At 56.9% G+C, this 12,968-nt stretch overlaps 2 protein-coding genes across 2 annotated transcripts; one reads left to right on the top strand and one right to left on the bottom strand.

Annotated features, from left to right (window-relative positions):
- Positions 1–3,881: 3,881 nt before the first annotated feature.
- Positions 3,882–7,464, bottom strand: LOC105512647 (uncharacterized protein CXorf49-like). Its single transcript, XM_011943177.1, is given in 6 exon segments — positions 3,882–4,059; positions 4,166–4,207; positions 4,763–4,808; positions 5,087–5,163; positions 5,707–5,863; positions 6,451–7,464. Coding segments are annotated over 5 exon segments (1,335 nt in total). The 3' UTR covers positions 3,882–4,059; position 4,166.
- Positions 7,465–8,498: 1,034 nt separating this feature from the next.
- Positions 8,499–12,213, top strand: LOC105512600 (uncharacterized protein CXorf49). The gene is made up of 6 exons (XM_011943081.1): positions 8,499–9,731; positions 10,253–10,409; positions 10,953–11,029; positions 11,297–11,342; positions 11,893–11,934; positions 12,041–12,213. The coding sequence occupies exons 1-5, from the start codon at positions 8,499–8,501 to the stop codon at positions 11,931–11,933; spliced, it is 1,554 nt and encodes a 517-aa protein (XP_011798471.1). The 3' UTR covers position 11,934; positions 12,041–12,213.
- The last annotated feature ends 755 nt before the right edge of the window (positions 12,214–12,968 follow it).

The following is a 12,968-nucleotide window of genomic DNA, read 5'->3' as shown; positions in this document are numbered from 1 at the left end:
AGGACTATTGGGCTATAGCTTACTTAGAAGTCTATGAGATCTTGTAAATGCATATGGCTGTAAAAACACCAGCACAATATATATAGATATAGAGCATGGCCATCTCCCCCAAGTTCCCCCACGCCCTCTGGTGGTGAACTCCCGGTCTTAACCCTCAGACCCTGGCAACTACCAGTCTGTTTTCTGTTCCTAGAATTTTGCCTTTTCTAGAATGTCATATAAGTGGAATCACACAGTACGTAGCACGCGTATTTGGCTTCCTTCAGAGAAAGACACTCAGATCGCAATTCTCTAAAGGTTCAATGTACAGTTTCATGACCTGGGTAGTAGTTACCTGGCTTGATCACCTTATAACTGTCAAATGGCCGGCTTCTGAGTTATCCCAGTGTGTGTGTGTGTGTGCGTGCGTGTATGTGTGAGAGAGAGAGAGTGTATGTGTGTGTGTGTGTGTATTGTTTCAAACATATAATTTTACATTTAACTGCCTCTAACTTTTATATGTTGGTGAGGGTTATTAAATGGCAATTATTAATACTTAAAGGAAAGTGAGTGATTATTGGAAAAGTCAGCAGAGTGATTTCCTCTGGGGTGTGCAAAGGGGCGGGTAGTGATCGGGATGGGGCAAACAGGAGGGTTCCAAAACCCTGCTAACGTTCTGTTCCTTGCTCTGCATGGTCGTGACCTGGACTTCAACATTGCACAACCACATGGGCGCTGTTCACGCTGGATCATGGGAACGGGGCACCCTGGAATCCCACAGACAGAGTTTGCACGGCCACCCTGGCGGCCACAGCCTACACGGCCGTACCTGGCAAATACAAGTGTTGGCCTCATCCTTCGAGGAAAGGGATGATGAGAAAATCTCTAGGGGAAAAGGAGGAGTTCTTGGCCTGGAGGCTGAGGACAGATGTGCAGGAGGTTGTCCGAGTTCACCCAGGAGTGTATTCCAGGCGGGCTAAAGTTCATGGCTGTTACTCACCATGACCACTATGATCCTGTGGTTGCCATCCCACATCTCCGTGTGCCGTGCCCGGGGCCTCCGCCACAGCCTGGAAGGCCACCCTTGGGGACTGTGGCTGGCGGGCGTGCTAGGAGACTCACCCACCTTCGGCCCTAGCTGGAGTCTGAAGAGGAGACGCTCTTTTCTGCCAACGGAGTAAGAGGTCTCATATGGAAATGTACCTGTGGCAGCCCTGGCACCGGGTGTAGGTGGGATTCTGCTCAGGGCTCCGCCACTGTGGCTGCATCGAGAGCAGGCAGGCAGGTCGCCAGACCTCCGGAGCCCGTCTGAGCTGAGTGGCAGGACAAGGCGGGAGGGGGTCTAAGTCTCTCCAGGCTGGACCCCACAATCCTCTTGGTGGGAAAGGAGGCTTGAGGGAAAAGCAAAAGGGGATCACTGAATGAGTGGAGGTGTTCGACCTCCTCCTTTCCACTGGGGCCCAGATGGATTCCTCTAATCCGAGGAGCCTCGTATTCTGCACTTATATCCCCTAGAAGCGGAAGGCTCCGCCCGACCATGGCCTGGAGTGTACATGTTACAGCCCCATTATTGTGTGGGAGGTAGTCTGAATATGGAACCGAGGTGGTGTGCTGAAAGGCAGGGCTTGCAAATCCAGCCACCGGGGGATGGGTTCATGCCTTCCATGACTGTCCACGGGCTTCTCCCCTTCCACACTGTGTCGACCATGGCCCATGCCCCCCGGGGCAGTGACTGGGGCTGGAGTTCTTCCCCGACCAGAACTTGCCTAGATGTCTCCAGTGGCAAAAACCCAAGCTGGAGAGTCCCTGACACACGTCTTTCCCCAGACACCAGTCTACTGTGTTGTCCCTGCAGAAACAACCACCTATGTCAGGGCTAAAGCCTTGGCCTGAGGAATGAAGCCAACCCTCTCGGGCAAGGGGTTCGATGTCGATGGGGTATGTCCCCACCACTGTGGGTAAACAGAGATGTAAACAGAGATGTTTACATCTCTGAGGCCCATGATTGGCCCTCCACGTACGTGATGGTCTCACTCCGTCCCGGCAGTGAGACACAGTGAGAGTATGTGGGAAGGCGGTACCGAGCCTGACCAGCTGTCCCAGGGTAGTCCCTCTTTCTGGCTTTCCACCTGCACTGTTCCCACCCTGCCTGTGTCTCCCTTACCTCAAGTCATGGCACCTTCCCATGGGAGCTCCCTGCTTCCTAGATGAAACATCAACCAGCAACTCTGAGGCATTATCACTGCACCCACACACGGGAGTGCTGATACATCCCATTCATCCTGCGGAGGATTGGGAGCCTACTGTGGCACCTCCAGCATTCTGAGAGCCCGACACCCATCGCTGTGTTTGGCGACGTCCCATTTGTCCCACTCTGCACCCTCCTAGGTGTTAGAATTGAACAACACCTCTTGTCAAAGGTAGATCCCAGCCCTGCTTTTGCGCATTTGATCCTTCATGGATCCTTCATCACTGCTTCCACTCCGTGAATCAGCCCTTTCTTGCTCAAGGAAGAGCACCCCCATTTAATTTGATTCCCAAGCGGGTGCATGCAGGGGCATGCTCATGCAGGCGCGTGCGTGTGTGCACGCACACACACACACACATACACACTAACCTTGAGTGGTATCTGCATTTCTATTGTCTTTGTCTAATCAACACCCAGTCTCTTGGTGATGGGAGCAGGGAGAACCTACACACACCTCCTCACTGGAATCGGAATCTGCTCCTGAATCTGGGGCCCACCCAGTCCAGGATTCCGGCTGAAGGTAGCGGGTGATCCCAACTGTCAGGGAGGGTGAAGGCAGAATAGGGAGCTCAAGGAAATCTCGTATGACCTCGAGAGGCAGTCTGGAAGACTGAGCAGGGACATGGAAATATCACATGAATAAAAACCTGTGAACTTGAGGGTGGTGAAATGATATTTCACGGGGACCATCCAAGAACAGCCAGGCCTAGCATCGACACTTGCCCTGGAAAGCAGCGGCCATTTTCAAATCAAGGGTATGGAGCTGACAGGCTGCTGAAGGGACTGTTGGCTGCCTATAGGACGCCAAGGATGTGGAAGTCGCCTTCCATGTATCTCCCGGCCCACAGTTACTACCTGGTTGGCCTGCAGGCACCAGAACAGATCCAGTGCCCCCACCTCCAACCAAGAGTCTACCCTGCCCTTTTCTTCCGCACTCCATGTATCTTCCCTTTGGCTCAACTTCCCACCAGGATGTGGCTTCTGCCTCCACCTGGCTACTAAAACTAAGGAGGAGACCTGACTGGATTTGGTAACTGAGGCTCAAAGGTGAGGGCTAAGAGGAACTGAGGATGCCACGCAGGTTACTGGCCCAGATGACTAGACCGTGTGCGTGGTGGCACCAGAGGGACATAATACCTCCAGAAAGAGGAATGGGCTCTGTCGTGTTCCTCAACAGCATGGAAATAACCATGCAGGAAAGGTCATCCACGTGAAGCCACTGGGAGAGCAAGGATGCTCATGATGGAAAGGATGGTGACAGGGCAGAACCAGGACAGTGAACCACAGGAGGAAAGGTGAGAGAGATAGGGGTTCGGGAAGGAGGCCATCAGTTCCTGCTGAAGGAGAGGGAGAATAGCACTGAAGAAGGGGACCTGCGAGACTCCAAAGTAGGAGAAGAAGAGGAAGGAACATGAGCATGGTGTGTAGGAGAAAGGCAGGAAATGCTCCTGTGGCGGGGCAGGGCCCTCACAGCACCTAGACCCAGGCACTATGGTGACTGCAGGGCTGCTGCTCAGAGGCCGGTCCAGGCGCCCTGCAGGGAGAGGCCCCACCACAGAGCGTCAGTGGAACTGCTCTTCCAGCTCCAGGGAACGGAGCAACACCTGGCACACCCCAACACTCCCCACAATCACAGAGAGGGCAGACCAAACACCACAGAATATGAGAACGACTTCATTTCAAACTGCTTTGAATTACGTTGGGAAGGGGGCAAATGCAGTGGAAGAGAGGAAGTCCTGGCCGAAGAGGATACGGAGGGAACCCGCTTGGCTGCAGCTCTGGAGCTCCAAAGTTGGCAGCTGTTCATCTTGTAGGAAGATGCTGGCTCCAACCTGTGAAACAGAGCAGGCTCAGGGACAGGACCCCAGCCAGGGCCAGCCCACAGCCCTCCTAAGCTACCGGGACTGTGGGAAGGGGCATGGTGTGTGCAACACTCACTTCAAAGGTCCTGGAACTTGTCAGTGAAGGACTGCATGGCCGCTGAAACAGAGAGGCAGAACCGGGCACTCCAGACCCAGGGAAACAGAAACCCACCCCCTGCCCCCGTGGGGAATCACCTAGCCCTGCAACCAGATACCCCTCCAGCCCTAGGACTGACTCACCCACCCGTCACCTGAATTAAATGTGGAAATGCCTTCTAAGGAGGAAAGTGGTTCTCAGGTGCTGGGCCATCCCAGTACCGTTCAGAATGTGTTCCAAAGACAGATAAGCCAGCCAGCAAGCAAAAACCGTATAAGCCATACCAGGCAGCAGTTAAAGGGAAAACACATGAGGTGTCTCTAACTGTTGTAAGAGAAGGAGAGTTCTGGGACTCGTGGACAAAGTATACACAGAGTTCAGATGACACATTGCTGTCTGTGCACACCCCTAGCTGGAAAGGCACAGGAAGGCTCCAGGGCCGGGCCTGCTTGGTTCTCTTCCTCAAAGGAAAGTCAGTCCCAGTGATGCCGCCTGTACCCGCAGCCCATCCCCACCCCCGACACCTGCAGAAAGATACTGCTGTCCATCCCTGCCCCAGCCAGGGCTCTGTCATACCTAGTTGGTCTCTAAGGTCCTCAATTTCCCTCTGCAGCCGGATGCACTAGCCCAGGAGACACCGGAGGAAGAGAAATGGTTAGTCAATTCTGGCCTCCTCTCTCCCTGTCCTCTCTGTCTCCCCCAGCCCTGACGGCCCCCATAGCCTGCAGCCCAGTGGCGAGGTGGGTTGGCATGAAACCCTCAATGTAAAAGAGGCACCCTCTCTCTGTGGGGTGCAGAAGGTGGTGATGGGGTGGGGCGACCCAGATATCAGTTTAACCTGGACACGGATCCCACCATCTAGTGTGGACTTGGATTTCTAGGAACCACACAAAGCATTACCCGAGGACAGCCCCGGGCTCCCGGGGGCTGCTGCTGCCTTTCTGGTCTTGGAGGATGGACAGGTGGCTGCTGGTCACCTGAAAGAGGATACAAATTCCAGCTTCCAAGCTTCCCAGTGAGGTGGAAAAGGCCTAGAAGGGTCTAAAGTGAGGCACCATCACCCTCTGCTGGCAACACGTTGCCCCTGCTCTGCCCAGCAACTCCAACCATTCCTCTGGGACTGTCTTCCCTGTTCCCCAGTGTGAGCCCACTTGCACCTATGGCCCCCTAGCGTTGTGACTCCGGGTTGGACGCCAGCAGTGGGGCAGCCACAGCCAGGCCCTGGGAGGGCCAGTGTGGCTGAGCAGGACTTAACAGAAAAGGGCTCAATACCGCTGAAAGTCTCCTTCCAGAGTTGGAGTTTGGGGCACTGCTCCAAATTGCCCCCCACCACACAAACCCCACTCATAGAGGAGAATGTGGCTTAAAGCCAGCCCCATCGACACCCCATTTCCGGTGGGGCACCTGCCTGGGTGGGCAGGGAAGAATGGGAACAAGACTCAGCCCCTAGAAGCGACAGAGCCAGAGGTTTCCCTCCCGACCCCTCTCTCCTCCACCCTTATTAAACCCGCAAGACTCACCGGAGGATGCATGGCGTCTGGGCAGGAGGCCTCCCAAGCTGTAGGCAGAGGGCTCTGAAGTTCCCAGAACTTGGGGAGCTCTGATGTTGGGGTTGCGACTGCTGAGTTCTCCATGATGCACGGATAGGAGAGGCAGCCCTGGCCTGTGTGTGGGAAGCTAAAACAGAAATTTCTGAGTCAGGCTGGTGGTGGGGGCAGGCGGTGAGTACATGTGGGGAGGGGTTGTGGTAAGGTGGAGACTCTGGAGCCTAATCTCATTAGCACTTTCTCCCTCAGTCAGCCCCAGGCCAGGAGGCAGAGCCCAGCCAGGGAAAACACTGGGGATACTGAGATAGCCCGGGCTACCTTCCAGGTGGCTCGGGCAACAGCTAAGTAAGGAGGAGTCAGGAAGTTGATGAGCCTAGATGCCCCAGGTTTGTGGCCCACACTTTAGGGGATCACCCCAACCTCACCAGCTGCTGGCCCTGCCTTCCATCCCAGTTCCTCTCTGGGGGAGGAGGCAGGACCCCTGCAGAGTGTCCGGAGGTATGTCCGTCACACACCAAGTGCTCCCTTTAACGTGTGCCCCTACGACAAAGACCCTTATTGGGCATTCTAGTATCCCTGGGCTCCTGATGACAACCCTCGAGCAAGGGATAGAGGGGGCATGGCTAAACAGGTGTGTGCTGGAAGAGAGGAGGTATGGTGGGAGACAGAAGAGGAAGAGGATAAAGAGGGAGAGGAGAGTGAGAAGGGCCTACTCACTTGGGCCCTTGGGACCTCATCTCTATTTGGGTCATTATCTTCTCTGGCCACAACCTGGGACTCCCTGGTCTTCCTTCCTGCAGGTTTCTTCCCAGGGCTGCTGTGCTTAGGCTTTTGTCGTTTCTTGGAGATCCCCTGGGGCCGCACACCAGACAAGGGTTGGGAGGTGGCCGGCTCCGGGGGAGCGGCTGAGAGTCTCTCTCCGCAGGCAGGAAAGAATCTCCCCAGGGCCAGCTGAGAGGCACCCCCTAGGGACTTCTTCTCCTAGGCCATCTTCCTCCTTGAAGGGCCCCGGGGCACGGCCCCTGCAGTGGCAGCTCCTGAGCAGCTGGGCCTGGCCTCCACCTTTCCCAAGGACCTGCTCTGCATTTTCTTCTGGGGAGAGTCCTCCAGCTCTCCCACAGCCGGCCTCTCCACGACTGGAGTGAGTCCGTGGGGAGCAGAGGTCAGGAAACGGCCTGGCACGGGCAGGTAACTCTCCTTGCAGTGGAAGCCTGCGTGTCTGGATGTGTCTGCTGCCTTCTTGTGGCTGCCGGACTTGGCTTGGCTTCCTTCTTTGTGGCGAGTGCCCACCCTCATCAGTGGTAAGTCACTGGTCTCATCAGAGGAATCAGAGTCGTGGGTAGACATCCTGGTGGGGCCTTTTGCAGAAGGCTGCTGGGGATCTGCTTGGACGCTCAATCTGCTCTTCGAGCCCCTTTCTGGGTTCTTCCAGGCCCGGCCTGGCCCAGGACCACTGAGGTGGAGATGACCGGCAGAGGCCTGCTGCTATTCTCCAGGGCTGGGGCTCAGCGCGCCATTCCCACTGGGATCGCTCTCAGGCTCGAAGCTGAAGCCCTCAGGATCTGTGAACCTGCTGTGGCCCTTGCCGCTGCGCGGCACCCCCAAATTGAGGCCTCGGCCACGGCCGTGGCCCTGTGGGGCTCTGGGGCTGACCGTGCCGATGCCAGCCTGCTCGCCACCCTCCAGCTCGAAACTGGCCCCCCAAACGGACACCTCGTCGGGAGAGCTCATGGCGCCAGTTCACGCAGCCTGGCCTATGGGGAGACGGTCATGCTGGTAATGGCGGGAGGGGAGAGCCAAGTCCAGCCAAGCGGGCCACGGGACAGGAACAGCGACGCCTTCGGGACCCTGCTGCCCTCACAGCAGGCAGAAGTACTAAGTGTCCCAGACAGCGCGTGGCTTCCGTGCGCCTTTGACCCAGGTGTCGAGCCTTCTCATTGGTCCCCCCTCCACCAACCAGTGCACTCTTTGTTGGGTGAAGCCTCTGGGCTTCAACCAATCGGGACACAGGCTCTTGGTTTGCCCCGACGCCCGTCATTTGGGTGGATGCACTCTGGTCGGGTCTTGGGGCCAGGGTGCACTGGAGCTCTCAATCCATCTCTTTTCTTGCTGTCTTGCTCCCTCCCTACTTTTTAATGATAGCTCCTCTGTGTGTCTGGTGCTTCTCGTGCATCAGGACATTTATTCTCCCAAGCTTATGAGCTGGGGGCAGCTCTCCCCTTGACCTCTGCCTTACAATGGGACACTGGTGCTCAGAGATGTGGCTGTCATTGGAAAGTAGGTGCCTGGCCAGAGGCAGCAGGACAGGAAGAAAGAGGTGGATCGACAGCTCCAGTGGGCCCTGGCCCCAAGACCTGACCCAAGTACACCCACCCAGTCAAAAGACGGGCGTTGGGGCAATCCAAGAGTCTTCTTCCTGATTGGGTAAAGCCCGGAAGCCTCGCCCAACAAGGGGCGTGCTGGTTGGTGATGGGCAGACCAATGAGAAGGCGTGGAACAATGAGAAGGCGTGGAACAATGAGAAGGCAGGACGCAGGCCTTGAGGGAGCCCGTAAGCCTCGCGCTGTCAGCGACATCTCGTGAGCTGACTGTGGTGAGGGTGGCGGTGTCAGAACAGCACCCTTTGCTGCTCTTTCAATTCGCTCTCAGGCTCAAAGCTGAAAGTGTCCCCCTCGGCTGGGCTTGGCTGGGCTCGGCTCTCCTCTCCCACTGTTACCAGGACGACCGTCTCCCCACAGCCTGGGCTGTCTGGACTGGCGGGCGCCATGAGCTCCACAGATGAAGTGTCCGTTTGCGGGGCTGGTTTCGGCCCGGAGGGTGGCAAGCAGGCCGGGGCCCACACCGCCAGCCCTGGAGCCCCACAGGGCCACGGCCACGGCCGAGGCCTCGATTTGGGGGGGCAGCGCAGTGGTGAGGGCAAGGGGGAGAGCGGGTTCACAGATCCTGAGGGCTTCAGTTTCGAGCCTGAGAGCAAATTGATAGAGCAGGGAAGGGTGGTGCTCTGGGGCCAGGAAGGCCGGCCTGGCACCCCGGTCGGCGACCAAGGGGACGGTGTGGACTACTCGTCCTACCTGGCTGATGAGCCAGCCACCATCATGCTGCCGTCCAGCGTCCAGGGACACCCGTCCCCAGAAGGCGCCGCTGCCAAAGGGTCCACTGACATCTGGGCGGACCTGGAGGTTGGTCCCAGTGGGAGAGGCGCGCTGAACCCCTGCCCTGGAGAATGGCAGCAGTCCTCCGGTGGCCCTCTCCACCTCAGTGTTCCTGGGCCAGGACCGGCCTGGGAGAACCCAGAAAGGGCCTTGAAGAGCAGATTGAGCATCCAAGTGGATCCCCAGCAGCCCTCTGCGGAAAGCCCCGCTGGGCTGAATACTGACGACTCTGATTCCACAGATGAGAGCAGTGACTTACCGGTGATTAGGGTGATCATTAGCAGCACCAAAGAAGGAAGCCAGGCCAAGCCCGGAAGCCCCAAGAAGCCAGCAGACACTTGCAGACGCCCCAGTTTCCACCGCAGGGAGAGTTACCTTCAGGCTCAGGGACCTCACCTGACCTCTCCTCCCCGCAGACTCACCCCAGTAGTGGAGAGGCCGGCCATGGGAGAGCTGGATGCGCCTTCCTTGAAGAAAATGCAGAGCACGGTGTGGGGAAAGGTGGGGGTCAGGCCCAGTTGCTCAGGAGCTGCCGTTAGAGGGCCCCTACCCCGGGGCCCTCTGGGAAGGAAGGTGATCCAGGAGAAGAAATCCCTAGAGGGTGCGCCAAAACCGGCCCTGCGGGGAGCTTTTCCTGCCTGGGGGCAGAGACACTCAGCAGTTCCACCTGATCCGGCCAGCTTCCCGCCAGTCTCTGGTGTGGGGCTCCTGGGGAAGTCCACGAGACCCAAGGAGCCCAAGCACAGCAGCCCTGGGAAGAAACCTGCAGGAAGGAAAACCAGGGAGTCCCAGGCTGCTACCAGAGAAGATAATGACCAAAATAGAGATGACGTCCCAAGGGCCCAAGTGAGTAGGCTGTCTTCGCTGCACTCCTCTTTCTTCTCCTCCCTCTCCTCCTCTTTCTCTTCTGTCTCCCCCCTCTCACCTCTCTTCCAGTACACACCTGTTTACCCATTCCACCTCTATCCCTTGCTCGAGGGTTGTCATCGGGAGCCCGGGGACACTAGGATGCCCGATTGGAGTCCTCCTCATAGGGGCACACATTAAAGGGAGCACTTTGTGTGTGCCAGGCCTGGCTCTGGACAGTGCAGTTGTTCTGCCTCCTCCCCGAGAGAGGAGCTGGGATGGAAGGCAGGTCTGGCAGCTGGTTTGGATCACGGGACTCCTTAATGTGTGGGGCGCAAAGCTTGGGCGTGTAGACTCATCAACTTCCCAATTCCTCCTTCCCTAGTTGTTAAGCAAGCCCTCCTGTCTTGGGGCTGACTGAGGGAGAAAGTGCTAATGAGATTAGTCTGGAGTGTCCACCTTAACACAGCCCCTCCCCATGTTTACTCACCACCAGCCCGACTCAGAAATTTCTGTTTTAGCTTCCCACACAGAAGCCAGAGCTGATTTCCCTGTCTGTGCGTCGTGGAGAATACAGCAGTGGTGACCCCAACATCAGAGCTCCCCAAGTACTAGGAACCTCACAGCCCTCGGCCTTTACCTTGAGACGCCTAGTGCCCAGAAGCCATGCACCCTCTGGTGAGTCTTGCGGGTTTGACAGGGGTGGAGGGGAGAGGGGTCGGGAAGGAAACCTCTGTCTCTGTCGCTTATGGGGGCTTAGCCGTGCTCCCAGGTTTCCCTGCCCACGCAGGCAGGTGTCCCACGGGAAATGGGGTGTTGATGGGGCTGGCTTTAAGTCACATCGTCCTCTCTGAGTGGGGTTTGTGTGGTGGGGGGCGATTTGGAGCAGTGCCCCAAACTCCAACTCTGGAAGAAGACTTTCGGTGGTACGGAGCCCTTTTCTGTTAAGTCCTGCTCAGCCACACTGGCCCTCCCAGGGCCTGGCTGTGGCTACCCCACTACTGGCGTCCAACCCGGAGTCACAATGCTAGGGGGCCGCGGGTGCACATGGGCTCATACAGGAGAACAAGGAAGACAGTCCCAGAGGGAGGGTTGGAGTTGCTGGGCAGAGCAGGGGCAACGTGTTGCCAGCAGAGGGTGATGGTGCTTCACTTTAGACCCTTCTAGGTCCCTTCCACCTCACTGGGAGGCTTGGAAGCTGGATTTTGTGTTTTCTTTCAGGTGACCAGCAGCCACTTGTCCATCCCCCAAGACCAGAAAGGCAGCAGCAGCCCCCGGGAGCCCCGGGCTGCCCTCGGGTAATGCTGTGTGTTACTCTTAGAAATTGAGGTCCATGCTAGATGGTGGGATCCATGTCCAGGTTAAACTGATTTAGGTGTCCCCCCCAATCCCCTCTGCCTACCATAACCCATGCAGAGTGGTGCCTCTTTTCCACTGAGGGTTTTGTGCCAATCCACCTCACCACTGGCCTGCAGGCTATGGGGGCTGTAAGGACTGGGGGAGAGATGGAGAACGGGGAGAGAGGAGGCCAGAATTGACTAACCATTTATCTTCCACCGGGCTAGTGCATCCTGCTGCAGATGGAAATTGATGACCTTAGAGACCAACTAGGTATGATGGAGCCCTGGCTGGGGCAGGGATGGACAGCGGTGTCTTTCTGCAGGTGCTGGGGATGGGGGTGGACTGCAGGTACAGGCGGCATCACTGGGACTGACTTTCCTTTGGGGAAGAGAATCAAGCAGGCCCGGCCCTGGAGCCTTCTGTGCCTTTCCAGCTAAGGGTGTGCACAGACGGCAGTGTGTCATCCGAACTCCGTGTACACTTTGTCCACGAGTCCCAGAGATCTTCTCTTAGGACGGTTAGAGATACCTCATGTATTTTCCTTTAACTGCTGCCTGATACGGCTTATATGGTTTTTGCCTGCTGGCTGGCTTATCTGTCTTTGGAACACGTTCTGAACGGTTCTGGGGTGGCCCAACACCTGAGAACTACTTTCCCGCTTAGAAGGCATTTCCACATTTAATTCAGGTGACGGGTGGGTGAGTCAGTCCTAGGGCTGGAGGGGTATCTGGTTGCAGGGCTAGGTGATTCTCCACGGGGGCAGGGGGTGGGTTTCTGTTTCCCTGGGTCTGGAGTGCCTGGTTCTGCCTTTCTGTTTCAGCGGCCATGCAGTTCCTCACTGACAAGTTCCAGGACCTTTGAAGTGAGTGTTGCACACACCATGCCCCTTCCCACAGTCCCGGTAGCTTAGGAGGGCTGTGGGCTGGCCCTGGCTGGGGTCCTGTCCCTGAGCCTGCTCTGTTTCACAGGTTGGAGCCAGCATCTTCCTACAAGATGAGCAACTGCTACCTTTGGAGCTCTGGAGCTGCAGCCAAGCGAGTTCCCTCCATATCCTCTTCAGCCAGGGTTTCTACTCTTCCGCTGCATTTGCTCCCTCCCAACGCAGTTCAAAGCAGTTTGAAATAAAGTCGTTCTCATATTCTGTGGTGTTTGGTCTGCCCTCTCAGCAATTGTTGGGAGTGTTGGGGGGTGTGGGGTGTTGGTCCGTTCTCTGGCACTTGAAGAACAGTTCACCTGGCTCTCTGTGGTGGGGCCTCTCCCTGTAGGGCGCCTGGGCCGGCCTCTGAGCAGCAGTCCTGCAGTCACCATAGTGCCTGGGTCTAGGTGCTGTGGGGGCCCTGCCCCGCCACAGGAACATTTTCTGCCTTTTCCCAACACACCCTGCTCATGTTCCTTCCTCGTCTCCTCCTACTTTCGGGTCTCACATTTCCCGTTGTTCAGCGCTACTCTCCCTCACCCTCAGGAGGAGCTGAGTGCCTCCTTTCAGAACCCCAGTCTCTCTTGCCTTTCCTCCTGCAGTTCACTGTCACGGTTGTGCCATGTTACTGTCCTCTCCGTCATGAGCATCCTTGCTCTCCCTGTGGCTTGATGCTGGTCACCTCTCCTGCATGGTTATTTCCATGCTGTTGAGGAGCACGACGGAGCTCATCCTCCCACTCGGGCCCAGTCCTCTTTCTGGAGCCATTATGCTCCTCCAGTGCCACCATGCACACGGTCAGTTCATCTGGGCCAGAAACCCATGCGACATCCTCAGTTCCTCTATTAGCCCTCATCTTTAAACCTCTGTTTCCAAATCCCATTAGGTCTCCCTCCTTAGTTTCAGTAGCCAGATGGAAGCAGACGCCACATCCTGGTGGGTGGCCGAGCAAAAGGGAAGGCACAGGGAGCACTGAAGAA

This window comes from Colobus angolensis, unplaced genomic scaffold (genome assembly GCF_000951035.1).
Source record: "Colobus angolensis palliatus isolate OR3802 unplaced genomic scaffold, Cang.pa_1.0 Scaffold216, whole genome shotgun sequence".
Taxonomy (NCBI): Eukaryota; Metazoa; Chordata; class Mammalia; order Primates; family Cercopithecidae; genus Colobus; species Colobus angolensis.
Note: the sequence above shows the minus strand (reverse complement) of the source record. Positions and strands in the feature narration are given on the sequence as shown.